Here is a 27,386-nt window from a genome sequence, read left to right as displayed (position 1 = left end):
GCGGGAGGCCGGTCCCGCGGGCGGGGGCGGGGGCGGCTCCGCGGCTTCTCCCGCCGCCGCGGCCGAGGGGAGTTTCCAGGAAGTGGCCATATTGGATCCATTCAGCCGCAGCCGCCGGGCGGAGCGCGCCCCGCAGCCGCCGTCCCGCCCCGGCCCCGCGCGCCCGGCCCCGCGCCGATGCGGAGCTCGCCATGGCGGCCGCGGACCTGGAACGCGTCGCGGTGAGGCCCGGGGCGCGGCGCGCGGGGGACCGGGGCGCGGGGGTGACTGGGGCGCGGGGGGGAACAGGGGGCGCTCGAGGGGACTGGGGTGCGCGGGGGACCGGGGCGCTGGGGGGTACCGGGGCGCTGGGGGTACCGGGGCGCCGGGGGGACCGGGGCGCGGGGGCGACCGGGGCGCTGAGGGTACCAGGGCCCGGGGGGAAACAGGGGGCGCTGGGGGGGTACCGGGGCGCGCGGGGGCGACCGGGAGCTGGGGGTACCAGGGTGCGGGGGGAAACAGGGGGCGCTGGGGGGACCGGGGCGCAGGGGGTACTGGGGCGCCGGGGCGCGCGGGGGGCCCGGCCGCGGCGCGAGCGGTGTCAGCGCGGGGCCACCGGGGCCTCGACGCCGCCTGGCACCGCGGGGACACCGGGCCCGGCTGTCGGCCCCGCGCGCTGGGGGGCACCGCTGCGTAGCTCGGGGCGCCTTTCAGGGCGGCCGGCCGGGGTCGCCCCCGCGAGTGCAGACAGGGCAAACCCCGTTCGCGGGAAGGAGCCAAGCCCCATTTGGCTCCGGGCAGGTGCGAAGCCAGACTGGGGCCCTGGAGCCGCAGGGGGTGGGATCCGGATGCTCCGACCCCACCGCCCGGGTGTTTGTTTGCGCACAGCTGGGGAGATGCCCGGCCGCGCAGGTGTGTGGCATGGGCACAGCCGGTGAGGATGAAGCCCTTGGGGGTCCAAGGGGCCCCCCAGACGAGCTCAGGGCGGTTGCAGACTGGAGTCCTGAAGACCCTGGTCCTGCATTTCCTCCCGGTCCTGCGCCCCACGGTCTGGGTGCGACTCCAGGCAGGTCAGGCCTCAGTGGTCGCGTCTGCGGCAGCCATTCCCGGGGCTGGAGCGAGTCCAGACTCAGCCCTGTGGGCGTTTGTTGGGGCCCCAGGCCAGGTCCGCCTTCTGCAGGGTAGGCGGCCCTGGTGGTCCCTACGGGGGTCTCCCTGGACCTGAGCCCGCCAACTTACTAAAGGTTTTTATCGTCCACCCGGGGAGGGAGACCTTTTGGGGTTGTGTCTGAGGCTGGATCTGGGTGTGTCTGGAGCTAGGCTGTGACAGTGAAGGAAGCTGTGTCCTCCTGCCAGCATGTGAGGCCCTGGGCGGCTGGAAGGGGGAGGAGAGAGGGGAGGGGAAAGGGGGAGGGAGGGCCCAGGGCTGTCGGGAGGAGGGGGGAATTCTGAATATGTGGCCGATAACGACTTGGTTCTGGGACTAAAAAAGGGAGCCAGGTCTTATGTAATTAATGCTATAAATACTGCCATCTGAATTTATATATGTAAATTTTCCGTTTAATCTGGAAATACATTGTTGGTCTACTTTGGAATTGTGCGTAATTAAAGCAGGCGCTCTTGGTTTCGTAATTCCTAGATGCTAGGGTGTTTGATTCCCATTGGGAAGGGGGAGCTGTGTGTCAGTTAAGTTTAAATACAGGAGGAGCAGATTCAGAGGTTGGGCCACTCGGAGATTCATGTCACCCCCCCACCCCCGTGCTGTAAATTGGGATTTATGTGCCCAAGGTGGGCAGCACCTGAATCGTGGCAGACCTGCCGATTAGCTGGAGGCCGGGAGACCTGTGAGTGCTGGGTGTCTCTGCATGTGTGTCTGTGTGCATTTCCTGTGCCCAGCTGACCAGAAAGTTATGTCTGGGTCTTGTCTGCGGCCAGAGGTTGCTGTAGCAGTTGATCTTGCAGGTGGGAGTGGTATGTAGCCTAACCAGAATCAGACAGCCTGCTAGGGATCCTAGAAGCTGCTAGCTGGCCATGTGACCGTGGCCAGGGACTATTTAACCCTTCAGTGCTCTCATCTGTGTAATGGGATGAAAATAGCTACCTCCTTCACAGGGTTATTTTGAGGATCCAGTGAGAGGATCCAGGTGAGGTGCTTAGAGCTGTGTCTGGCACGCGGTAATGACACGGTAAATGATCCACGATACCTCGCGTCCACACGGACATGAAGACCAGCCCTGTGTGTAAGAAGGCAGCGGAGAGAGTGTTTGCCTGTTACATGGCACTCTCTGTAGGGACTGCCATCCTTGTACCCACAGAGGGTTAGCTGAGTGGCCTGTCCTGCCCTGCCAGACTGTGGGCTGGAAGTCTCCCGTACCTCCTCATGTTTGCTCTTGGACCAGTTCTGTGAGGAGTTTGGGTGTCACCCCCAAGATGGGCTGAGGCACAGAGAAGGGACTGACTCAGGTAGGGGAGGGTGTAGAGCCTGAGCTCAGGGACTTGGTTACTGTCCCAGGTTGAGCCAGAGTCTCCACACCCTCCACGCTTTGGGCTGTCAGCCTCTTGGGAGGACTTAGGCAGGGCTGCATTTGGGTGGAGACCTTGGGTGGAGCTTGGCCTGGATTTAGGAGTCTGGACTCGATTCTCCTGTCTTGGCTTGTCATCTTGGGACATTCTTCCTTTATCTTGCTGTAAAATGGGCACAGCCATGCTGATTGCAGAATTCATGGACGGCTCAGTGCAGTCTGTGGCATGTTTGGAAACGTGCTAAGGTATCTTGCCAGCTGCAGGGTCGACGTGGAGTGTACACCACAGACCCAGCAGCCATGACGTCCTGACCCGGCCCTGCTCAGCCCTGGTTCAGCCACGGGGTTAGGATCAGTGTTGCCTGTGTGTGCACGTGTGGGCCAGAACCTCTGGGGAGTCTCTGTTGCCTTTTTCCCTCCTTGGGCAGCCGGACTTGTGTCCGCTCTCGCTTTGCCTCTCCTTCCCGGGGCTCCGACTCTGGGGCTCGTCCCTCCCTGCCCTGAGCTCCTGTGTTTCCCACAGGTGAGCTCCTGTGTTTCCCTTGTCACGAGACTCCATGGTGAGGATCCTCTAGGGCCAGGGGAAAGTGGAGCCGGAGGAGGAGAGGGAAGAAACGTGCAGCCCGGCTGGCAGCCTTCCCGGCCCACCGTCACCCCCGTCTCCGCTTTATCCCCAGCACCATCTGCCACTTCCGTCGTCACCCCTGTCATCTTGACACTTCCCCAAGAAGCAGGCGGTCCGGGGAGTGCCTGTTCCCTCCCGAAGCAAGGACGGGTAGGAAGGGGCGTGGGAGGCGGTCACAGAGTGGAGTGGCGTCTCCCTGTCCTGTGAAAGTGGCCAGCAGCCGCCTTGCTGAGCCGTTCTGCAGGAGACTCGAGAGCCGAGCAAGGGACGCCTGGGCGGCTCTCGCTGCCTGGTGGTGTCGAGGGGTCACGCATGAGCACCCGCTGCCAGGACGCAGCTCCGTGCCCTTGTCCCGGGAGGTGGGCCTGCCTTCCCTGTCCGACCTCCTGGGCCTCGTGTCTTCCGTGGGCGCTCGGCGCAGGAAGGTCTGCTCAGGATTGTGGCTAGATGTGTCAGAGCTGCGAGGCTGGAGGGAAGGCACTGGGGCTCCCAGGGGGCACACGATAAGGGACCAACCCGGATGGGAGCAGCGAGGGTGGCAGGAAGGAGGCTGGTCACAGAGCCAGGGAGGATGGAGGATGGATGGCGGCTGGGAACCCAGGCTCTGACTCTTGTCGAAAGCTTTGGGTGGCAGGGAGGGCACGGGGCGCTTTGTGCCATTACCTTGTTGATGGCAGCAGCCTGGGGTCGGTAAGAATGCAGACTTTGGTCATCGGCCAGCAAAGGGTAGGCCCGAGGCCCAAACACCAGCACCCGAGTACCCCCTGGAGATGACAGAGGGGGTGGAGTCCTCTGAGATCTGAGCCTGCGGATGGGCCGGTAGAGGTGTTATTAGGGGCAGCGACCAGCACGAATGTCCCTCTGGGGCTCGAGTCCAGCAGCTGCAGGATGCGAGAGCAGAGGGCCTGGTCCCCGCCAGCCCGTGTCCCCTGCAGCCTCCAGGCTCCATGCTGCCGGCTGGGGTCACAGGACTGCAGGCGTGGCCCCCACAGCCTCGCCAGACACCCAGATGTGGAGCTGTGCAGGCAGGCGGGAGACACAGCTGCCCGGGAAAGGGACACCCCAGGTTGGTGCGCCCTCGCGGCAGAGCCGGGCACTCTCCGCTGGCCTCCTGGCTGCTCTCTGCATCCCCAGGGCTCTCGTGGGGGCTGTGACTGGGAACAGGCAGGGGCATCTTGGCTCCCGCTGCAGTTGCCCTCGGTGTTCTCGGGGCAAAGTAGATGTTCTCCCTAGAACAGGTGGCTTCTGGTGGTTCCCGGCCCCCATCCTAGAGGCCAAGTTGGAGGGACAGAACCTGGGGTGCAGGGCATAAGGACTGTTTCAGATCACAGGTGCTGCCTGTTCGCTGAGGGGCCTCCTGGGCTGGGCTATGGGTTTGGACCCAAGTCCACTGGCCAGACCCGGCTGTGGGGCCTGGGCGTGAGCCTGACACCCCAAATGGTGCTGGTCTGGGAAGGCCAGCAGGGTCCCCTGAACCTCTGCCAGGGCACTCAGGTGCCTGTGCTTCCCCCTGCCCCTTCCCAGCACCAGCACCCTCCTGGGGGGCAGGGAGCCAGGGGCACCTGTGCTGCCCACGAGCCTCCTCGCAAGGGTGGGTCTCCTAGCTGTGGAGCAGAGGCTGCCCCCTCCTTCCGGTGACGTCCAGACCGCCCGTGGCTCTCCCTGTTGCAAGGCAGTGGTGGCTGCTGCTGGAGTCCCTGCGCCAACTGAGGAAATAAGAACACTGGGGGTTCCAGAACCTGCGGCCCGAGCGCCCGCCCCATGTGCTCTGCGGTGAGCTGGACCGCTTCCTCTCAGGCAGTGCAGAAAGCCCAAGCGTGCGTCTGGGTCCTGGGCCGGGGGTGAGGGTAGTGAGCATGGCCCACAACCAGTGACAGACTCTGAGCTTCCTGGAAACGTGATTTTGACAAGACAAGTGTGAAACAAAGCGTCTCAACACGCTGTGGCCGGGTGCTCTGAGTGCAGGGAAGGAAGAAATGCCTCTTGGTGGGACAGGGGAGAGAATGGGGGGCGGGGTCAGGGGAAGAGTGGCCTTGGACGCCTGGGGATAGTTTTGCTCCCAAAGGTTCCATCTCTTCCCGGGGTGGGGTGGGGTGGGGCAGGACCAGCCTGGTGAGGGTGACTGGTGGCCTCGCTCTAGTGTGTCTGATTGTCTCACTGGACCATGATGGTCCATCCCTGCTGCAGTCTTCCCCCAAGTCTCCTGTTGCCGCCGTAGGACAGAGATGCTCGGTTCCCAGGTGTCCTCTTGCTTTAGGGCAGGTGTATCCTGCTTCTGTTCTTCCTCCCTGGACCAGGCTAGCAGCGTCCCCACCCCCACCCTCCCACACACGTCCCTTTGGCTGTTTCCCGTAACCTCTGACCTGGGCTTAGAGACTTGCTATGGAATCTTGGGACCAGCGCCTAAGCCTTTCCTGGGAAAATTCCTCGGATTCCTCCTGGGCTCAAGGACAGTTGTGCTTAGACCATGGCTTCTGGCCTGCGGCCTCAGCTTTGGCTATTTCAGGCCCCTGCTGCTGGGAGTGTCTGGAACTGGGGGTGGGGTGGTCTACCAGGGGCCTGGGTGGGGGAGGTTCCCAGTGGCACAGTGACTCCTGGGTTCCTTGCTGGGTGACGTAGCAGGGCCAGTGCTGGAGCTCCCTTGGGGAGTGGCCTCCCATGCACCTGGCTGAGCGCGTGGTGAGTGGGTGCCAGGCACGGGACCCGGGGCAGGAAAGTGTCCGAAGTCCAGGGCACTGGAGAACTCCGTGGAAGACCTGGGTCAGGAAGCTGCTCTTTGTCAAGGATTCGGTGTCCAAATACCCCATGGTGGGCTGTCTCCCTGCTCCCACCCCAACCACCAATCTCGTTTGAGACGTTTGATCTCACAGCTTTCCTGGCTTTGTTGGTTAAGACATTCAGCAGATTCCGGTTCCTTCTGGATAAAAAGCCTGGTTTTTTTGTGTGTGTGCGGGCAAACCCTGCGTGAGACGTGGTCTGCCCAGATGCCACCTTGCTTCTTGGTCAAAGGGGCGGCTCCTCTTGGCCGGCGATGAGGGAAGGCCGTTTGGGAAGGCCCAGCACCCGCATTTCCTGATCGGGAAAAGGGCGTCCCAGTTATCCGCTGGGCTGCGTAACAAAACGCTGTTCTCTGTTTTGTTCTGGGCGCCAGGCGTGGAGGCACGCAGCCGGCTGGAGCAGTTGTTATTTCGGATGTTGTCTTTGATGTGCCAAAGAGATCTTGACACAGAAGCCTGGGCCTGGCGCGGGAGCCGAAAGCTTGCTCATGATTAGAGAGGGGTAATGGCCCCGTGCACTTCTCCCGGTGCGTGCAGAGCTCAGAGCTGCCGGCTCTGTCTCTTCTCGGGCCTTGAAGACTCTGCAGAGCCCCTGCGTGAGCACCCCGGGGAGCGGGGTGTGTGGAAGGGGCCGGAGGCTGTAGGTCCTTCTCCCTCTGGGCTCCAGGTTGAGCTGTCGCCCGAAGGCTCCTCGACGTGGAGCCGTCGGTCTCCCGTGGGCTCCGAGGTCCAAGAGTGGAGACGGGCGCGTGCTCCGTCCCGCTCTGTCTCCCCCGAACCCGGCTGCAGACTGGCAAGCCTAGGCCCAGGCCAGCCCGCTGACGTGTTGTATTCTCAGTTTGTGTTGATCGTCAGCCTTTGAAGACTGGAGGATTTCACCTAAAAATCTGGATTTCTGGATTCTCTTGAAAAATGGGAAGCTTGAGCAACACTAGCCCTGCGTTCGTCCCTGCAGTTGGCTGGGAGCCACGGGGCTGCGGCCGCGGTGGACTGGGCAGAGCCCGGTTCCGCCGTTCCCGCCTCTCTGGGCGAGGCTGAGTCAGCGCTGTCCCGTGCCCAGCGGAGCCGCCGTGCGGCTGGGAGCCGGGGCTTTGCAGTCACGCCCGCTCCATTCACAGGCTTCGCTTTCCCCAGCCGTGTGGTCCTGGGCCAGTTACGTAATCTTCTGGTGCCTCCGTTGTCTCGTCCGCACGGGAAGATCCTGTTGCAGCCGACGTCACAGGGCTGAAGGGGGGACTGCGGGAGGTTAAAGCAGAGTTGCCCGTAGCCAGCACTTGATAGATGCCATCGTTGTCATGGCGACTACTATGCCTGCTCCCCATTTATCCACTCACGTCACCTGCCTGGCCCCGCAGGCATCCGCGTTAAACCTGAGCCCCCCGAGGTCCAGGATGTGGTGTCCTCGTTTCTTCATCCCAGAGCCTGGCACGCGGCGGGGTGTGCAGGGAGTGTGTGTGGAGTGCCGAGTGGGTGGGGGGCCGGCCCAGGGTGCGGGAGGCGGCGCAGCAGGGTGGTGTGGGGCTCGCCTGCCATCATAGCCCTGCCCTGCCTGGATTAGTGCCCGGCTTCTGCGTGGAGTGGGGGTAATCGGGTCGTCTGCCCCCGTGGCGGGAAGGAGCCAAGAGCCTGTGTGATCTGTTTGTTTGTGCGGGGTGGTCCTCAGTGAGGTGCTGGTGTCCCCTGTGACGTGCGTTCCTCCCCGCGGCTGTAGACACTGAGACTGAAGTTTAATCTCCGTGCTGTCCCTTCCTCTCCTGGCTCTCCTTGCTTCCTCCCTGTTCCTCTGCATCCAGACGGTTCTCTATGAGGACCGCAGCAGTCAAGATGCTTTCAGTTGCAGGTAACAGATTAGCCCCACTCCACGAGCTTGAGCAGTAAAGGTGGGAGGCCAGGGACAAAGGGAAAAGCCAGGGGTTGGGCAGGCGCTGGCTCGGGCCCTCTTCTCTGTGATTTCCTTGGCTCTGTTGTCCTCTGGGAGTGACTTCCGCCTCAGGCCAGCCCCCCTGATGGTCGAACCTGGGTCCCCTGCCTGTCCCTAAACCCATCGTGGGATCGTGCTCACTGGCCCCCAGCCCTGGGGTTGGAGCTGCGGTCGACTGCTGACTTTGTTTCGTGGTGGTGGCCGGGACGTGCGGGAGATGCTCTGGAGATGGCGGCTCCTGCTGGGCTGTGAGCCCACTTGGCTTAGTAGACAGTCAGGGCGGGCCCCCGGAGCAAGCCGTGCAGCTTAGATCCCGTGTTGTCGATGCCAAGTGTATGCATCAGTGAGAGTCCCCTTCGGCAAAGGTGAGAGGTCAGGTCGGTCTCCTGAGACCAGGGAAAACAGCACCGTCTCCGTCGGGGCCGGTGACCATCCTTGCGTGTGTGCACGTGTGTACACGTGTGTGCCCGTGCCCCACAGACTGACACCCCACTGGTCCCTGCTGCTCCTGAGCAGACGCCGCTGCAGGTCTGCGGCCCCTGGAATGACGACTGCATTCCAGCTACAACCTGCGGGTGACGACCTCCCCGAACGCCATCCACTCCCCCGAGAGCGCCCAGGCGTGCGAGTGAGGGCCGGGCAGCAGTCGCTGAGCAGGGAGAGGTGGGCTGACGTGAGACCCCCGGTGCTGCTCCTAGCCTCTGGCGTCTGGAACTGTGAGAAAGTGGGGAAACTGAGGAATGGGATGGCCTGTTGCTCAGTAGGCACTCCACGGCAGGGTGTATGTGACTGCGTGTGAGTGTGAGAGCGTGTGTGTGGTTTCCAGACGCAGCTGGCTCCGTGGGTTTGGCGGCAGGATGCTGCATTGCATCCTGATTGTGTCACCCTTGGAAGAAGAGGCTGAATAAACACGTAGCCTTCTCTGCAAGCCCAGCACGCCTTAAATTTTGGAGGCTTTCAGTCTCGCCGGAAAAGAAAAAAGCTCTAGACTGACTGTTCTGTTCTCCATTCCATCCTCAAGCCCGCACGAGCAGGTGGAACGGAGAGGAGATAGTGCAGCCCTGTGTGAGGTGGGCGGATGGACGCCACAGCAGGTGACGACGGTGTCCGGTGACTTACAGATGGTGGTGGTGTCCAGCGTAGCTGTGGAGGGGTGGGGAGAATGGCAAACCTGCTCTCCCCCAGCCAACTTCGAGAAGCTCATGGAATAGGTGGGGAAACAAGATTTATAAAAAATAGGATAGGCTGGGCGCGGTGGCTCACGCCTGTAATCCTAGCACTCTGGGAGGCCGAGGCGGGAGGATCGTTTGAGCTCAGGAGTTTGAGACCAGGCTAAGCAAAGAGCTGGACAACTAAAATAAATATATGTATATATAAAATTAGCCGGGCATGGTGGCACATGCCTGTAGTCCCAGGTGCTTCGGAGGCTGAGGCAGGAGGATCCCTTGAGCCCAGCAGTTTGAGGTTGCTGTGAGCTAGGCTGATGCCACAGCATTCTAGCCTGAGCAACAGAGTGAGACTCTGTCTCAAAAAAAAAGGATGCCAATAGTACAAGGAAATGGGATCATTGGATCCTGCCAAGCGAGGGGTCTGCAATGTGAGTACTTGGCAGCCAGGTGAGAGCAGGTGCCAGGGAAGAGGTAAACTGAGCTCTAGAGCCCAGGCAAGGTGCAGAGTTTGGAAAGTGAATTTGGCGTTACCTGCTGGGCTGGATCTGAGCCCGAGAGGAAGGCCTGGGACGCCGTGCTAAGGGGTTTGGACCTGACACATATCTTGGGTTCTATTTATTGTTCTTGATGTGGGCACCAGTGAAAGAAAGCTCCTGTGGGACCCAGGTGTCGGTTATGTTTGCAGCGCTAAGGGACCTGGGCTTGCGTGGGGAGATTGGGCCGTGACGCCCTGGGGCTAAGTGACAGGGGAAGGGTCGACTCTTGGGACAGGGCTCCACTAAGGGTAACCCTGACTCGTCTGAGGGGCCAGTGCAGCCGCTCAGAAGGCCGCAGAGCCGGAGGGCTGTGGTCAGCAGAACGAGCGGCTGCAGGGGCTCAGGCCGAGGCAGAGGACCACGGCTGCAGAAGGCCAGGTGCTCAGCTCGGCACCGAGGGGAGCCGTCTACAGGCAGGAGCTGGGGTCCCCGGTTCAGGCCTGAGCCCCTGGGCCTGCCTGTATCTGGATCTGCACGAGGGCTGCCGCTGCCCTGGTGCGTAGCTCCAGCTGTGCTCAGCTGGGCCTGCTTCCTCCCTTCGGAGCCGTGGGCGAGTGGGCAGGTGATGTTCTGAGCTCCTGCCTTGCTTGTCCTTCCTCTTTCTAGCCAACGGTCAGGGCAGGGGGGCCCAGGACTGGAGGAGGCCTGTTTCTGCCCACCACGGAGCTGTCTGGGGCCTGCCCTCAAGAGGGGCTGAGCCTGGGAACACTTTGCCCCATTCCCAGGGAAGCTGGGGAACCATTCACGGAAATTGGAGCCCGACAGTGGCCTAGGCTTTGGGTCCTCATGGTTTCGTTTTTAGTGCTGTGGGCCGACTCCAGGGGCCCCAGCTCCTCTGGGCCCTGCTGCCATCTCTCTACCAAGGCTGGGCCCCACGTTCCCACCCAGAACCCTCCGTCTAAACAGCCAGGGCTGGGGTGGGCTGGGAGTCGGAGGGTGGCAGGACTAGGAGCCCAGGGGTCTCCAGAGAAGACCACTGAGGCAGGAGGGAGGAAGCCCCAGACAGTCACGTCACCAGCCCTTCGGAGACCACCCCTGAGCCCCAGTGGTGGCCGTCTGAGGGGGGCCGGCTGTCTGGCAGGGCCCGTCTGTGACTTCCTTGCTCGTCTGCGTGAGGAGCAGGGGTGGACGTGGAGGGCCCTGGGCCCAGCCTGCTCAGGGAGACAGACCTCTCTGATGGAGCGAGGCAGGTCGGGCAGACCTGCCTCTGCTGGAATCCTGCTTCAGCGGGAGGGTCTGGGAGGTGCAGCATCACCCCATCCTCAGAGCTGCTGTAGGAACAAACTCTCCGATCGGGATCTCCTCCTGGGCCCTGGGGCCACCTGAGCCAGGAGGGATGAGCCCCGGGCCCAGGCATCCCTGGCCGTCCCAGGGAGAGCAGAGCCTCTTCCCAGGGGAAAAGGCCTTTTCCAGGGTGGGAGTCCTGGGCCCTGAGGGTCACTGGGCGCTCTCTGCGGAAGCTTGGCCTGGAGTTTGGGCGTCAGAGCTCTGGGATGCTCAGAGTGTGTTCCGAGGTTTGCTGAGAATCCAGACGAGGCGGGCAGGCCTGGCTTAACTCAGGCTTGGCCTCCCCCAGTTTGGCCTTGCACCCTGGGGGCTCACTGCCTTGCTTCGTCTTCCTCTCGGCAGAATGCAGAGCCGGAGCCGCGGAGCCTCTCGATGGGCGGCCATGTGGGCTTCGACAGCCTCCCGGACCAGCTGGTCAGCAAGTCGGTCACTCAGGGCTTCAGCTTCAACATCCTCTGTGTGGGTGAGTGTCACGGTCATGGCCTGGCCAGGGCAGCCTCGGACAAGGATGGACGAGAACCACCCGGGAGATGGGTGTCCTTGCCCTGGACAACCGTAGGCTGCAAGGCAGCTTCCCAGGCAGGGCGGGACTCTGGGGGTCAGGACGAGGGCTCTGTTGAGCTGGGACCTACCTGACAGCGAGGTGACATGAAGAGGAAACAGGGATTAGGCACAGGAAGGTGCTTTGTGAACCATGGGTGTTTATTACAGAAATTTAGATTCATTTATTCATTTGTTTATTTAAAAGCATTTACTTGTTTACTAATCCCTACTGTGTGTCAGGGACATTATGGCAAACAGGCATGTGCACCCCACTGCAATGACACATAGTGAGTCTCCAGCGCTTGTCTGCACGAGTGCAACCCAGGCAGGGGGCTCTGGGAGGCTCTGTGCACCTCAAGGCCTGGGACTCCTGGGGGGCACAGAGCGCTCTGCACAGAGCGACTGTGCCCCTGGAGAGGCAGCCCCCACCCCCGCCAGCCAGTTAAAGCCACATGGAACTGGAGCTGCTGGGGACACAGGGACTGAGCCACTGGGGGCTTCAGACACCAGCCCTGCTGCCCTGTGGCCATCCTGGGCCTGGGTGCGGTGTGCAGAGCGGGCAGTGTGCTGGGTGCCAGGGTCCCACTGAGGCTGGCGGTGCCTCCCTAGCTGCCCGGTCTGCTGCTTCCCACCTCCCCGGAAACATGCCACACCTCCCGCGTGGCTGTGCCTCGTGTCCAGGCCCGCCTTTGCGCTCTTTCTTCCACATGTTATTTCTGGGGCCACCGAGGGAGGGAGAGTTCCTGGGGATGGGGACAGCGAGGGATGGGGTGCGAGGCCTGCCCCCTCTCTTGTGTGGGGCCGCGGGTGCCCGGCCCCGCCCGGCCTAGACACCGGCCCGAGACAGCCCTGGATGCAGCCTTTGCCGCCACCCTCGCCCTCCCGCCCGCCCCAGGGGAGACGGGCATCGGCAAGTCCACGCTGATGAACACGCTCTTCAACACCACCTTCGAGACGGAGGAAGCCAGCCACCACGAGGCGTGCGTGCGGCTGCGGCCGCAGACCTACGACCTGCAGGAGAGCAACGTGCAGCTCAAGCTGACCATCGTGGACGCCGTGGGCTTCGGGGACCAGGTCAACAAGGATGAGAGGCAAGAGGCGGGAAGGGCGGCCCGCCAGCCTCCGCCCCATCCCGGCCACCGGGGCCACCGTCCTGAGACTCTGCCCCTACGCGTGGCCGAGCCCCACACTCCTCTGGGGCCCCGTGGTGGCACCCCTTGGAGGGTCAGGGGAGGCGGCCGCACCTGTGCCCAGACGGGCATCCCGGGGAAGCTGCTCGTTCCCAAGGAGACGGGGGTGGGGGGGTGGGGGGGTGTGACGCAGCCGTCCGTAGTTACAGGCCCCGCCTCCTAGTGACAGACTGAGCCGTCCGTAGTTACAGGCCCCGCCTCCTGGTGACGGACGGAACCATTTGTAGTTAAAGGCCCCGCCTCCTGGTGTTGGAGCCGTCTGTAGTTACAGGCCCCGCCTCCCAGTGACGGACAGAGCTGTCTGTAGTTACAGGCCCCGCCCCCCGGTGACGCCGCAGTTACAGGCCCCGCCTCCTCGTTAACGGAGCCGTCTGTAGTTACAGGCCCCGCCTCCTAGTGACAGACTGAGCCGTCCGTAGTTACAGGCCCCGCCTCCTGGTGACGGACAGAGCCGTCTGTAGTTACAGGCCCGCTTCCCGGTGATGGAGCCGTCTGTAGTTACAGGCCCCGCCTCCTAGTGACAGACTGAGCCGTCCGTAGTTACAGGCCCCGCCTCCTGGTGACGGACAGAGCCGTCTGTAGTTACAGGCCCGCTTCCCGGTGATGGAGCCGTCTGTAGTTACAGGCCCCGCCTCCCAGTGACGGACAGAGCTGTCTGTAGTTAAGGCCCCGCCCCCCGGTGACGCCGCAGTTACAGGCCCCGCCTCCTCGTTAACGGAGCCTTCTGTAGCTACAGGCCCCGCCCCCCGGTGACGCCGCAGTTACAGGCCCCGCCTCCTCGCTAACGGAGCCGTCTGTAGTTACAGGCCCATCGTGGACTACATCGACGCGCAGTTCGAGAACTACCTGCAGGAGGAGCTCAAGATCCGCCGCTCGCTCTTCGACTACCACGACACGCGGATCCACGTGTGCCTGTACTTCATCACGCCCACGGGCCACTCGCTCAAGTCCCTGGACCTGGTGACCATGAAGAAACTGGACAGCAAGGTGTGCCCCCGCCCGTCCTCGTCCCGTGCCTCCCGCTGGGACGGACGCGTGGCGGTGGGGGCTGGTGGGGCTGGCGGTGGGGGCTGGTCGGGGCTGGCAGTGGGGACTGGACGGGGCGGTGGGGGCTGGTCGGGCTGGCGGTGGGGGCTGGACGTGGTGGCGGTGGGGGCTGGTCGGGGCTGGCAGTGGGGGGCTGGAAGGGGCGGTGGGGGCTGGTCGGGGCTGGCAGTGGGGGCTGGACGTGGTGGCGGTGGGGGCTGGTCGGGCTGGCGGTGGGGGCTGGTCGGGGCTGGCAGTGGGGACTGGACGGGGCGGTGTCGGCTGGTCGGGGCTGGCAGTGGGGACTGGACGGGGCGGTGGGGGCTGGTCGGGGCTGGCAGTGGGGACTGGACGGGGCGGTGTCGGCTGGTCGGGGCTGGCAGTGGGGACTGGACGGGGCGGTGGGGGCTGGTCGGGGCTGGCAGTGGGGGGCTGGACGTGGTAGCGGTGGGGACTGGTCGGGGCTGGCAGTGGGGGGCTGGAAGGGGCGGTGGGGGCTGGTCGGGGCGCTGGACGTGGTGGCGGTGGGGACTGGTCGGGGCTGGCAGTGGGGACTGGACGCGGCGGTGGGGGCTGGTCGGGGCTGGCAGTGGGGGGCTGGAAGGGGCGGTGGGGGCTGGTCGGGGCTGGCAGTGGGGGGCTGGACGTGGTAGCGGTGGGGACTGGTCGGGGCTGGCAGTGGGGGGCTGGACGTGGTGGCAGTGGGGACTGGTCGGGGCTGGCAGTGGGGGCTGGACTCAGTGGCGGTGGGGGCTGGTCGGGGCTGGGAGCGGCGCCCTGGCTCGGCCGTGTCCGTCGCTCACCGTCTCCGCTGCCCCAGCGCCCCGTCGCTCTGGGCCGCCCCTCCGGCGCCCTATGCCGCGTCTGGCCCTGAGCCTCTTCCTTCCAGCCGAATCCGTGTGCATTCTCAGCCCTGCCGCCCCTCCCCCCAGCTCCCTCGCCTCCCTGTGATGCTTCCCCAGGGGTCCCGTCCCATCCCAGCCTCTGCTCACTTCTCTCCCCCAATTCCTTATTCTCATCCCTGCCTTCACTTCCCTTTTCCTCCCTGACATGGTTTCCCTTGGTTCCTTCTGAGCCCACCAGGGAGAGGGGGCTCAGCCCCAGGACCCGGATGTGGATGAGGCGTAGCTGTTGTGAGGGCAGCTTCGTGGGGGGACAGGGAGGGTTGGGGGTCCTAGAGGACATGAGACCCCACACTCACTTGTCAGCTGTCATGGCCCTGCCGTCTGCGTCTCGGGTGTGAATTTCTGTTGTGAAACCTGGGATAACCTTGGCCTGGGAAGCTTTGAGATCTTCCTGTGGCCACTGCTGCTGGCAGGTCACTGCTTGGTGGGGAGCTGAGCCCCTGTCCCCACCGCTGCTGTCGGGCCCCAGGCCACTCAGGACCTTCGGAGCATTCTGGGTCAAAGCTACGTCTGCCGGGGGGCCAGTTTGGGCTTGGATGGTGGTTTTGGGGAGCCAGGGCTGTGAGAAGCAGCCGATCATCACAACACGTTAGTGTGGCTGCAGGTGGCTGAGTTTGGGGCGGGACCGCCCACGGGAGTAGCTTCCTCTCTTCGGCTTCCCGCCCCTCTGCCCAGGGACGTGGCCCCCGTGTGGCTGTCCCCAGTCAGGGAGCCACTGCTCGAAATACCCGCCAACCCGCCGTCCCCACCTGGTCTGGGCAGGTGAACATCATCCCCATCATCGCCAAGGCCGACACCATCTCCAAGAGCGAGCTCCACAAGTTTAAGATCAAGATCATGGGCGAGCTGGTCAGCAACGGCGTCCAGATCTACCAGTTCCCCACGGACGACGAGGCTGTCGCGGAGATCAACGCCGTGATGAACGTGAGTGCTGGGCGAGGGCCTGGGGCTCCCCGGGGCTGGCACGGAGCTCAGACATCCCCAGGGACCTGTTCCCTAGACGGCCGGTCTCAGCTTCTCCAGGACAGAGGGCTGGGCGTCTGGACCCGGCGGGGCCTAGGTCTCCTGGGCAGGGACGGGAGGAATCTGCTATTGGGTTTGCACGGGGTCCCCCCAGGTCTGAGTGTCACAAGATCTGGGTCAGGTTCGGCACCCGAAACCCACAGGGGTGGGCAGGCCTGAGGCCAGGTTGGGCACCTGGGTGGGAGCCAGGCCCAGGGTCCTTCCAGGGGGCTCTGGCAGTCCCTGGGGAGCCCCGGTGCTGAAGGAACAGCCCAGAGAGGCGGGAGCCCCAGGGAGGGGGTTGGGGGTTTGGCCCCTTCACCTGTTTGGGGTTGTTCTAGAACATTGCTCCAGTAGAGAGTGGGAAGTGGGCATCTGGCCCTGGGGCTGCTGTTCACGCTGGCAGTCCCTCCCTGGGCCCAGGGGCGGTGAGGGCGTCTCCGTCGGCCCGAGTCGGCTCGTGCTCACGCTCACCTGGGCCCTTTCCAGGCACACCTGCCCTTCGCCGTGGTGGGCAGCACCGAGGAGGTGAAGGTGGGCAACAAGCTGGTCCGAGCGCGGCAGTACCCCTGGGGCGTGGTGCAGGGTGAGTGTGGCGGGGGAGCCCTCCCTGGGGCCTGAGCGCGGTCCCCATCCCCACCTGCTGCTGTCCCCTGCCCCGTCCTCCCTCTGTCCCCCGTGTGGCCGCCTGACCCCCACGTGCCCGCCGCTCTCAGTGGAGAACGAGAATCACTGCGACTTCGTGAAGCTGCGGGAGATGCTGATCCGGGTGAATATGGAGGACCTGCGCGAGCAGACGCACAGCCGGCACTACGAGCTGTACCGGCGCTGCAAGCTGGAGGAGATGGGCTTCCAGGACAGCGACGGCGACAGCCAGCCCTTCAGGTGACAGCCCGGGCAGGGAGGGAGCCTGTCCTCGCCGTCTCGGCCGGACCGGCTGTGGGTGTCACAGACACACGGACCGGACCGGCATCGGTGCCCTGGCATCTTGGGAGCCAGCGGCCCTAGTGCCACGAGACCCTGCTCCTCCGGCGCTGCCTGTCACTGCCCCTAATCCCCCTGGCCCTTCTCTCCTGCACCCCGCAGCCTGCAGGAGACGTACGAGGCCAAGAGGAAGGAGTTCCTGAGCGAGCTGCAGAGGAAGGAGGAGGAGATGAGGCAGATGTTTGTCAACAAGGTGAAGGAGACGGAGCTGGAGCTGAAGGAGAAGGAAAGGGAGGTGAGTGCGGGCCGGGGGCCGCGGGGAGGACGAGGAAGGCCGGCTGGGGTGTGGCACCCCCTGCCCTGCCCAGGCTGACGCCCCCGCCCACCCGCAGCTGCACGAGAAGTTCGAGCACCTGAAGCGGCTGCACCAGGAGGAGAAGCGCAAGGTGGAGGAGAAGCGCCGGGAGCTGGAGGAGGAGACCAGCGCCTTCAACCGCAGGAAGGCGGCCGTGGAGGCCCTGCAGGCGCAGGCGCTGCACGCCACCTCGCAGCAGCCCCTGAGGAAGGACAAGGACAAGAAGAAGTAGGTGGCGGGTGGGCGGCCGTCCCCTGTACCCTCGCTCGGGCTCCTCCTGCTCATTTCCCGCTTTGCTCTTTCTCGTGTTCGAGGCGGTCCCGCCTCTGTCTCGCTCACCTCTCTCTTGCCCTCTCTCTCGCTGGTGACCTGGCATCCCGCCATCCGGGTCACGCTCTGTCCTGCACAGGTGACCCTGTGCCTGCCTTCTCCCTCCCCCGCCTGACCCCACCCCTGTCCTCTCGGGGTGCCCAGCTCTCTCCAGGTGCCCAACTCTCACTCTCGGGGTACCCAGTTCTCAATCTCCGGGTACCCAGCTCTCACTCTCAGGGTGCCCAGCTCTTGCTCTCGGGGTACCCGGTTCTCAATCTCAGGGTACCCGGCTCTCACTCTCGGGGTGTCCAGTTCTCAATCTCAGGGTGCCCGGCTCTTGCTCTTAGGGTGCCCAGCTCTCACTCTCGGGGTACCATTTCTCTCGTGGTGCCCAGTTCTCACTCTCGGGGTGTCCAGCTGTCACTCTGAGGGTGCCCAGTTCTCACTCTCGGGGTGTCCAGCTGTCACTCTGAGGGTGCCCAGCTCTCACTCTTGGGGTTCTCTCACTGGTGCACTTGTCCTCCTGCAGCCCCCCGCAGCTGGGCCCTGCTGCTCTGTGGAGAAGGCCGGGCCGCGCAGGCAGGGGTGGAGGGGGCAGCTGTCGGGTCTGGGGGAAGGCCTAGGAGAGGGACACGGCCTGGGGACATCAGCCTTTCCAGCCACACTCCAAAAGCTCCTGCGGTTTCCGCCCGGACGGCCGTGGCACGTACCCCCCGAGTCTCTGGAGTCACGGGGTCGGGCCCGTGTCGCTGGCAGCAGGACTCATGCCCAGCTGCACTGACCCCCCGGACACTGCCATCACGGTGCAGCGGTCTTACGGGGCACGTGGGACTGACGGGAGGACCGTGTCTCCCTGCCGGGCTCTGTGGGGTGGGAGGGGGAGGCAAGGCTTTTCCCAGCACCGGGAGTGCAGTGAACCTAGTGGCCAGGTGGGGGCAGCTCTGAGTCGCGCGTGTCGCCGCTGTCTCCACACCCTTAGCCAGAGCACAGGTGTCCTGGCTCCTGGGGACCCCCTCTCCCACCCACTCATGGCCCCAGGCCAGATCACACTGTAGGGGTCTCTTCCATCTCTGCACATCCCTGCCCTGGTGTCAGGTGCCGACTTTCTCTTGCCAACCCGGGAACCAAGCAGGGGTACCCACCTGGCCCTTGTTCTCAGGGTCTGTTTCCTCCTGGAATGTCTGGAGACATGTGTGCACAAGCGCATCCTTCTCTGGTGGCAGTGGAGCCTAGTGGTTAGGGCCATGCAGTGCATAGTTAGCTGTGGCCCTGGGGTGCTGTTTTTGCCGTTAGCACTTCCCCCCTTTCCATCCCCAATATTGCATTTTTCCTAACACGTACAAGGAGAACACGTGTGCACACACTGTCTTAGTCTCCCCATGCCCCGTCACACACGCGGGCTCAGGCACATGTCTGCCAACGCACAGTGCGTGCACAGAGGCACAGATACCTGCTGAGGACAAGACAATCAAAGGGCTTCTCCCCGGGGTAGCCGAGTGACAGAGAACCAGGCTTCCAGGAGCTGGATGCCAACTCTCCTTCCTAAGGTCTGTCCTCTGCTTTGGGACAAGCCCTCCCGCTCTGTGTAAGCTCCCCCATCGTCATGTCCAGTCCTCCCCCGACCCCCCCCCAGCTACTGGCAGTGCTGGGGGGCGGATGAGCCCCTGCCTGGCTGCAGGGAGGACCCCAGCCCGTGCTCCCCCAGCCATGTGACTTTCCCCCCTGCTTGGCGTTTGCTTCTGGCCCTGCTCCCACGTCCAGCTGTCTGTGTGGTGAGCGTGGAGGCTTCGTGGGTTGGAACCTGCATGGGTTTCAAGCTGGCAGCTCAGAAATCGGGTTTCTCCTGGGGCCAGGGGTGGGGGGTGGGCAGAGGTCTGGGACCCAGGGTCTGGCACCCAAATTGACTTTGCCGTACTTCCTGGCAGCTCGGCCCAGGCCATGCTGTGAAAGAAAAGGTAGGCAGGTTGCCCTAGGAGGTGAGCTGCAGAGAAGCCACTCAGAAGTCGAAGACAAGGGCCTGTGGCCAGGTCAGGGTGTGAGGCCAGTGAGGTCGGGTGCAGGCAGGGCCTTGTCCCTCGAGACTGGTCTCCCTGCTTCCCCCATGTGGCCGGGGCTCCTTGGTGTGTTCCCCATCCCTGGCCTGGAAAACAGGTCTGTTCCGTTTGCTGGACATGCCAGAAAGCTCCAGTCAGTTTGGCCTCTGGGAGAGAGAACTCCCCTCCTGTGCTGGCCTCCTGGGGGCCAGGAGCGGGCTGGGCGGGGTGGCCGGAAGCGCCCCTTCCTCCTGCCCCGGTCACGGGGACGGGGTGAGCCGGGAGTGCCTTTTCTGGGAGGGGTGGCGGGGAGGGTATTTTTTCGTGACCATTTGTGTGAATGGCTTTGCTCGATTATATTTGGTCTTCGGGTTTTAATCCGTTTTTGCAACGTTGCTTCCCAATCAGATCTTGACCCTCAGCCGGTGACGCCACAAACGGAAGCGAGTTCTCTGCTTTGCGCGGCGCAAGGCCAAACTGACTGCCCTTTCCCCGCGTCTGCCTCGCTGTCTCTGGCTTCTGTTTGATTCGCTCTGCGTATCTTTTTAATGCGTCTGTTTCTGTTTTGTTTGTTTTTATTTTTATTTTTCAGTTAACGCACGCACAGACTTACATGTCAAGAGCGGACTTTAGCCTTTCATGTGTTAAGTTGCTTGAGTTACACCCTGGGACCCTTCTCCCAAAGCATGGTGTGAGGATGGACTGGGAGCCGGTACAGACTCCAGTGTTTACAGCTCTGCCCCCGGCGGGCCGCCCCCCCCATGCAAACACACAAAAGCCATGAATGCTGGAACCCAAAACTGACGAGATTTATTTTTTTCAGAGCCAGTGGCTGGTCTTCCATTTACAGTGTCACTATTCCCTGACGGAGCAGCTGCCGGCCGCTCTAGCAGAGGTCCCGGCCGGCGACCTCGGGCCGCGCCGGGCCTGCTGTCCAGCGTCCAGACGGCAGCCCCCGGGCGCGTGGCCTCGTGCACATGCTGCAAAATCCGCCCGGCCCCCCTTCGTTTTAATTTTTCTAACCTAGAGCTTCGTTTTAATAATAACTTTAAAACACTTCTAAATTTTTATTTTGGCACCAGCACATAAAGACGAATAATACCCTCTCCCATTATTTTCATAAATAACACAGATGCTCTGGTTTTTGAAAACTAAAAATATCTCTAAACCTTTCTTATGTATAAAAGGCCCCCCCATAATACATAGGGAGAGGTGGGTAATAAACGTCCTGTAATGACAGTGTTTGGAATTTCTTTCCGGATGGAAGCGGAACAGCAGGAGTGAGACCATGCCCGGTGTCTCTACTGTGAATGTAAATGGAACAGCAGCCCAAAGCCATTGTCTCTGTGCCCTGCGGTGCTACCTGTGAGCAGGGACCAGCTCCGTGTGTGTGCGCAGTGTCTGACTCCGGCCAAACGCACCCCCCCACCCCAATCCTGTGTACCCCAAATGCAAAGAGTGCTCAGTGCGGAGAAGGTCGGTACCTCAAGGTCATTGTTTCTTCTTTCCTGGCTGAGTCCCAGGGTGGAGAGATGTCGGTGTCTGCTGTGTGTAGACAATTCAGGGACAGACCAGCAGACAAGGAGCTCCCCCTCGGCTGTGCTCTAAGGGGAGCATTTTGAGAGGAAGTCACAGCAGCCTTGGCTCACCTGTGCTCCTGTTGGCTTCCAAGCCACTGAGAGTGTCAAGGTTGAGACCGTAGCCTGGTGACATGGGAGACGAAAGGAAGGACATCCTTGGACGCTGGGGAGCACGGCCCTGCCTTCAAGGAGCTCCCGGTCCGGCGCTGCCTGGCGGGAAGCTCAGGAGGCCGCGCTGACTTGCTGTCGAATCCGTGGTTTGCTTTTTGCGCCCACTGTCCTCCCAGCCATCGCTGTCTCCCCCTTTCTGCCTGGCCTGCTTTACTGACTTCCAGGACCGAGTCCTGGCTTCCTCCCGCCCTTCCGAGAGGATGTTCCGGGCGGGGGAGGGGCGCGTTGCCTGTGTCCACTGAGGCACGGCCAGAGAGAGGCAGCGTTCCCGCGGGAGCACCTCCACGCGCCAGGAGCAGAGCGGGTCCTGCTCGTGTTCAGAGCGAAAATTCTCCGCCCCTTAAGCCAGATTCAGGGGCAGACCTGGATTTTGTGGGGCTGGAAGCTTGAATGTTTAGGAAAACTTCTTTAAGAAAGAGAATACGAAAATAACATTAGGGACAGGCCCTGGAAGGGGCCTTGAAGATTAAGCTTCGTTAGCTTCACGATCAATCCACTTTGGGCTGTGACCGAAAACCGGTGCTCCCGTGTGGGTGTCTGCGAAGGGAAGCCAGCACAGGAGGGCAGAGGTGGGCTGCAAGGCGCCCGTCCTTAGGGTCATCCTGTGTCCGAAAGTCTGTTCAGCTGGGTCAAAGTGTGACCTTTAAGATAGCTTCTCTCAGCTGATGTCTTTCTGAAGATGAGGCCTGGTGACCCAGCAGGGACATTGGCTATATAGGAGGTGACAACTTCTGGTTCATGCCCCAACCTGGGGACCTTGGAGTGGGCAGCCTGCGTCCCCACCCTGGGCATCCTGGAAGGGCACAATTGTGGCTGGTTGCTTGCCTGGGGGCCCCAGACTTCCTGCATCTCTGGGGAGACCCGACAGAATAGGAATTTTTAGGGTCTGAGCTGCCACCATGGGTGCCACTGGCTCTAGCAAGCCCCACCGCTCCTCTCCCTGGCTGTTTGTTGTGTTTGCAATTTTGTCTTCTTTAGCTGAGACCAAAGTAATCCTTGGTGCACAAGGTGAGCTTCAAACTTGCCATTATTTAACAAGCTACCCCTCGTGGAATGTGACTTTGTCTTCAGGATCTAATGTATCCCCCCCCTCTTTTTTTTTTCCTCGTTGTCATCTGTTTGCATTATTACAGTTGTCATGTAGGGTCATGGTGGCATTTACTATCATGTCTTTCATAAACCATGTTGGTTTGGGGTAGAAGGATCACCATATAATTTATCGTCCAAACTGGGACTTTTGAGAGAGAAAGGGGATGTTGTTAATAAATACACCAGGTCAACAGGCAAAAACCAGAACGGTCCCAAGTGAACTGGGTTATATGGTCTCCCTAGTTATGAGTAACCCTGACCTAGGTGGTTTGTCATGGTGCGGGCCGACTACACATGTGTTCATGTATGTCTGTGTGTGGACTCCTTGTTAAGTGGGGCTCATATTACTGGATACGGCCTGAAGGAAGTGCTGCTTGCTAGTCTGTTATGTTAACGTGCTTTTCTAAAACTGCTTCACTTGTTAATTCATTTACTCCTGCATTCATTGACTGTTTTTGTTCCTTTTCCATTCACTTTGTACTCATTTTTCCCCCCATTAAATTTTTGCATTTATTTTGAGTTTTCTGTGGTGTCTTTTTTTGGGCAGTCGCTTTTCTGATTTAACAAGTGTCCCGAGCCTATTCATCTGCTATCACTGTGGTGAAATACAGCTTGTGTTTTCTGTGAACTTTTGTGGAGGTTGCTGTACTTCCGTAGGAATTACATTTTAACAGGGAATCCCGCTGTTCATCTGTGAAAGGCTCTTGGATGAGTGTGGGCTGGAGGAAACAGTTAGGAAAGAGAAGGTAGGCTGTGGCCCGACTCTTTATCGGGCACTGGACACAGGACAGGAGAGCAGGCACACCCTGCCCTGCAGGAGTCGACGTCCTTATCAAAGAGGCTTGACCTGGGACAGCTGACATTTGAGTGCTTAATGTGCCAGGATCTCTCTGAAGTACGTTCCACGCATTAACTCCTCTAATCCTCACCGTAATCCTGTGATTAGTGCCATCATCCCCTGTTTTATAGGTGAGGCATGGAGAGCTTAAGTAATCACCCGTGGTCACATAGCAAGTGACAGTAGGGGCTGGGGTTTGACTGTCGGTAGTCTGCACCTGTAGTGCCCGAGCTGCCGCCGCTCCTTGGCGTCCCAGTGGAAAGATGGAAGAGGAGCGGGGATGTGGCCCGTGTTGAGAGTGTGCAGTCAGCGGGTGGGCTGGGGGACCTGAAGCGGTGTTGCAGAGGTGGGGTGCCCCGGGGCACAGGCAAAGGTTTGGCGGAGGAAGGACAGACTGGTGGTTCAAGGAAGTGACAAACAAATACGTGTGTTTATTTGTTGAGGGACTTTCTCTGTCGGGTCCTAGGTAGACTGGGAAGACCAAAATGAGAAAACGAGGACAGAGGTTTGGGGAGCCCGGCACGCAGACCTCTGTGATGAAGGGGTAGCGCGGCTGCACCCGTGGGAAGGCAGGTGGCGGGAGGCAAAGTCTTCACTGAGCTTTGGAGGACAGAGACTCTCCTGGAAGCCAGGGGAGAAGGGGCCTCCTTGGTAGGGGAGCACCGTGCACCCCCTCGCCCGTTTGGGGGAAGTGCTGTTGGACAGGTTTAAGAAAGGCCCAGAGGCCTCTCGACCCTGCGCAAACTCTGAGACAGCCTGGGCCGGCGTGGGCCCTCAGGGAGCCCTCCTGCCGCCACAGCGCCAGCTCGCCCCGGAAGGAGGGAAGGAAGCAGAGGGCGGTCGTGGCTTCCACTGGACGCTGTGACCACGAGCAGTATGGCCTCAGCATCTCCATCCGAAAATTGGGTGTAGGACTAGAGGAAAATTCTTGATAGGACCTAGGAAATAGCGTTCCAAGATGCTAGCACACTAAGCACAGCATCCCATAAATGCAAAATAAGATTCAAGACAGGATCGGAAGCAATTAAAGTTTATTATTTTTTTTTTTTTTACGAAAGCTCCAACAAGCACATTTGTGTCAAGAAGAGGCAGAGATGTACGCCCACCTTATAACGTGGGCAATGATAGTGTGTCTGGCCCTTGACCACTTCGCCCACCCCATCCGGTGGCTTAGTGTATTTACAGATAAGCCGTTCGCTGCGGAAAGACTTCACAGGCCACCTCTGAATGCCTGGCTCGGCCCTTCCCATCCAGGGCGCTATCCGCACGGGTGTCCTTGTCAGCTGGGCTGCCCTGCTCAGAGACTGGTCCAGAGCAGCGCAGCCTCATGGAGCTGCTGGCTTCGCCGCAGAGCCATGCAGGTGGCCTCCTCCTCCTCCTCCTCCAGGCAGCGTAGTGGTTGCAGCAGGCAGGCGTGGCCTCAGCACCTGCTCATCCCAACTAAGGGCTCTTAGAGCTGAGGCTCCCCATCACAGGTGTTAGCCTGTAATACCCATTCGTTAGCGTAGACCAGTAACTTGCTCACGCCTGTCATCCTAGCACTCTGGGAGGCCGAGGTGGGAGGATCGCTCAAGGTCAGAAGTTCGAAGCCAACCTGAGCAAGAGCGAGACCCCCGTCTCTACTAAAAATAGAAAAATATTAATTGGCCAACTAAAAATATATAGAAAAAATTAGCCGGGCATGGTGGTGCATGCCTGTAGTCCCAGCTACTCGGGAGGCTGAGACAGGAGGATTGCTTGAGCCCAGGAGTTTGAGGTTGCTGTGAACTAGGCTGACACCACGGCACTCTAGCCTGGGTGACAGAGTGAGACTGTCTCAAAAACCAACCAACAAACAAAAACCCCAATAACCTAAACTACTTAAAAGAAGAACAAAGGAAAAGTATGCCTGAAGCTTGCTCAAGTTCCTGTACGTTAAACAAAAGCATACTTTATAATCTAGTCCTTGTGAAGAGAAGACGTAAGTCGTGGACATGCCGCCCCGTGTTTGGAGCGGCAGACAGGGTAGCTGGAGCTAGCAGAACTGCACATGTGTTTGAGGTGAGCCTGGGAAAGTGGAAGGATCTGGCCAGCTCTGGCGGGTAGAGCAGCAAGGGCTGTTCGTTCGGTCAGAGCCAGCCCTGAGCAAGGACGGCCTCCTGGCCTCATATTCCAGCTCTCAGGGCCCAGTGCTAACGCTTGCTGGAGAAGGAAGGAAAAACGCGGGGCGGTTTGAGTATGCATTTATTCTCCTGGATTTCAGGCCCAGGGGAGAGACGGGGAAGGCAGGATCATGGTCTGTCAGACCACCCTGACCTCTACCAACCTGCCTTCCCCCCACCCCTATATTTTCTAAGGACTCGGGAACCTCTTCTCTGTTGTTCTTCCAGGGCTTTCTCTCCATTCTTGTTACAGGATTCATAAAGCCAAAGGATTCACAGGAATCTAAGCAAGGAGCATTCCCTTTATGCTCTGAAGGCACAGGGGAAGGGGCAGAAGGGCTGCTGGGCAGGTGAAACACAATGCTTTCTGTGCAGGAGGATGACTAAAAACTTCTCAGCCGCTGCTTTACAAGTTCCTTGCAGCGGTTGTACTGCTCGAGACTGACCTGTGTTAAAACAAAGTAGCCCCCCTTGAGGCAGAGGCATCTCACATTCTGAGGAACAGGCAGCCAAGTGCCAGAATGTTAGTGTGAAGTAGCTGCAGAAAGGTCCAACCACCCAACTAAAGAGCATTAATCCTACCATCTCAGGGACATGCCTCTCCAGCCTCCTTAAAACTGTCATAGCCTAACTGCGCATCCCATCCTAACCTGTCTGTTCTGATGTACCCCCCCTCCCTCTCAGTGCCGGTCTCGTGGTACCCCAGTACCTGGCACCACGTGCTCACCCCGAGGGCGAGGAGTCTGCAATTTACACTCCCCAATAGTAAGCTCAAGGTTGCCTCTTCCTGAGCTGGGCACCTCCCTGCCCTGCAGTTCTCTTGGTTGCAAGGGTTGCCACGGAGATAAAATTTCTCTGTCCGAGAAACCCACCACCATTGGTCCGGTGAAGGGACCGTGTGTCCCATGCTCAAGTCTATAGAGCACAGCCAGGTGTGGAAACTTAGCCCTTAGGCAGACTCTCCCCAGAGTTGTGGCTGGGACATCCTCTGGCGCCCCCAAGGGCCAAGGTTACCCTGCTGGGGGCAGCATGCATCAGCTAAAGGGGCAAGACGCAGAGCCCGGTCTGGGCAAAGTTGATGTCTACCTGTGCTTTCTTTAGCAGATCAGATATAGGAGCACAGCAGTCGGGCATGAGCCTCTCCAACTCTAAGGTGATGATGACCAAGGCCAGTGTGGAGCCCTTGAACTGCAGCAGCTGGTGGCCGGCCATGCAGTGCTGCAGCTGCCTGGTCAGGGACGCGACGTGGAGGGAAGGATTCCTCTGAGGCAGCAGCCCCAACACATGGGGCCAGCTCAGGACCACCAGGGAATGGAACTGGAGACCATGGTTTTTAATGTTAGAACAGAAAACCCCATACTTTTCCTATATCCATGACCAAAAGTGCAAATGATTTAAATTTCCATCAGGGAGTACCCGAATATCGCCCACCCCTTTTCATTCCTATCCGTGGCTCCACAAGGGGCTTGGGGCTGAATGCCCATTCTGTGGCCAAAGCTGAGCTTTGACCCTCGAGGGAAAAGACAATCAGCTTTGTGACATGGTCATTTTGAGCCTCAAGTACTTGGATGACAATGTTTCGATTCCCCCCAAAAAATAGAAACATATTCAAGAGATTAAGGATAGCAGAGAAGTTACTTGTATCTGCTTGACATAAGAAACTCTGCAAACTGGCAACAGTGGCTGGTTCTCATAACAAAACAGCCCTTTAGTGATTTAATCTTCATGCTTCATAACAGACCAAAACCCCATGACATCTCCATATTGCATAATTTTGCCTTACTAACAGAACCATATCCCTAAGGATGACCATCATTCCCCAACTAAAACGAACTAATGTATGATATTTTTTTAAGTGCCAGATCAATATGGTCTAAAGCCTCAGCAAGAATGGTGTGTAGGTGAAGAGAGACAGCTCAGTGAATGTGTGTAAAGAGTAGCACAAGCAGACAGCTATTTATGTACAGTATTCATAGAATGGAAAGGTAAAATATTTTTGCAGTGTGTATTTAAAAGAGAAACTCGCCATAACAGTGCCATCTACAAAGTCTTTGCAAAGTTAATTTCATGTCCCTTGGAAGCAGGAGTCTGGTGGGACTGTGCTGGGTTTAAGGCACATTTTCCCTCCTCCGTATGTCGTGAGCCTTGTGGGTGACCTCACCGCGGTGCGTGTGCGGGGACGTGTGCCCGCCCATGCTCTGCCACCCTGCGTTGTGAACGGCTGTTCCAAAGGCACAGACGAGTCCGGAGTGGACTCTGCAAACTCCCCCTACTTACTATCATCAAGAAATCCAGCGGCGTCCCGATACAGAGGTCCCAGTGCAGTCTGTCCAGAATAGCCAGCTCCATCCTCAGCAGCTCATTTGGGCTATAGCCAGAGCCATAGTGCTTTAAGAAGTCTTTTACATGTGGAATTAACTGTAAAAAGAAAATAAAGAGGCGAAAGCCCTACATCACGTCA

The 27,386-nt window shown here is 60.4% G+C and overlaps 1 protein-coding gene across 9 annotated transcripts; it reads left to right on the top strand.

Annotated features, from left to right (window-relative positions):
• Positions 1 to 27,386, top strand: SEPTIN8 (septin 8). 9 transcript variants are annotated; one of them, XM_075996023.1, is made up of 10 exons: positions 1 to 221; positions 11,159 to 11,279; positions 12,255 to 12,450; positions 13,356 to 13,536; positions 15,243 to 15,404; positions 15,972 to 16,068; positions 16,199 to 16,367; positions 16,569 to 16,701; positions 16,799 to 16,989; positions 26,027 to 27,386. In XM_075996023.1, the coding sequence occupies exons 1-10, from the start codon at positions 192 to 194 to the stop codon at positions 26,190 to 26,192; spliced, it is 1,446 nt and encodes a 481-aa protein (XP_075852138.1). In that variant the 5' UTR covers positions 1 to 191; the 3' UTR covers positions 26,193 to 27,386. The 9 variants fall into 9 exon arrangements, with proteins under 9 accessions (XP_075852138.1, XP_075852137.1, XP_075852141.1 ...); XM_075996022.1 differs by having other exon boundaries at positions 3 to 221; positions 13,350 to 13,536; positions 26,030 to 27,386; XM_075996026.1 differs by lacking the exon at positions 26,027 to 27,386 and adding an exon at positions 19,930 to 22,457 and having other exon boundaries at positions 4 to 221.

Source organism: Microcebus murinus, chromosome 21, assembly GCF_040939455.1.
Source record: "Microcebus murinus isolate Inina chromosome 21, M.murinus_Inina_mat1.0, whole genome shotgun sequence".
NCBI lineage: Eukaryota > Metazoa > Chordata > Mammalia > Primates > Cheirogaleidae > Microcebus > Microcebus murinus.
Note: the sequence above shows the minus strand (reverse complement) of the source record. Positions and strands in the feature narration are given on the sequence as shown.

Excerpts from the sequence above, each read along its gene's own strand:
- SEPTIN8 (XM_075996027.1), top strand. The coding sequence starts at position 192 with ATGGCGGCCGCGGACCTGGAACGCGTCGCG. Across the intron at positions 12,451-13,349 it reads CAGGTCAACAAGGATGAGAG|TTACAGGCCCATCGTGGACT; the intron begins GCAAGAGGCGGG and ends AGCCGTCTGTAG. Across the intron at positions 13,537-15,242 it reads TGAAGAAACTGGACAGCAAG|GTGAACATCATCCCCATCAT; the intron begins GTGTGCCCCCGC and ends TGGTCTGGGCAG.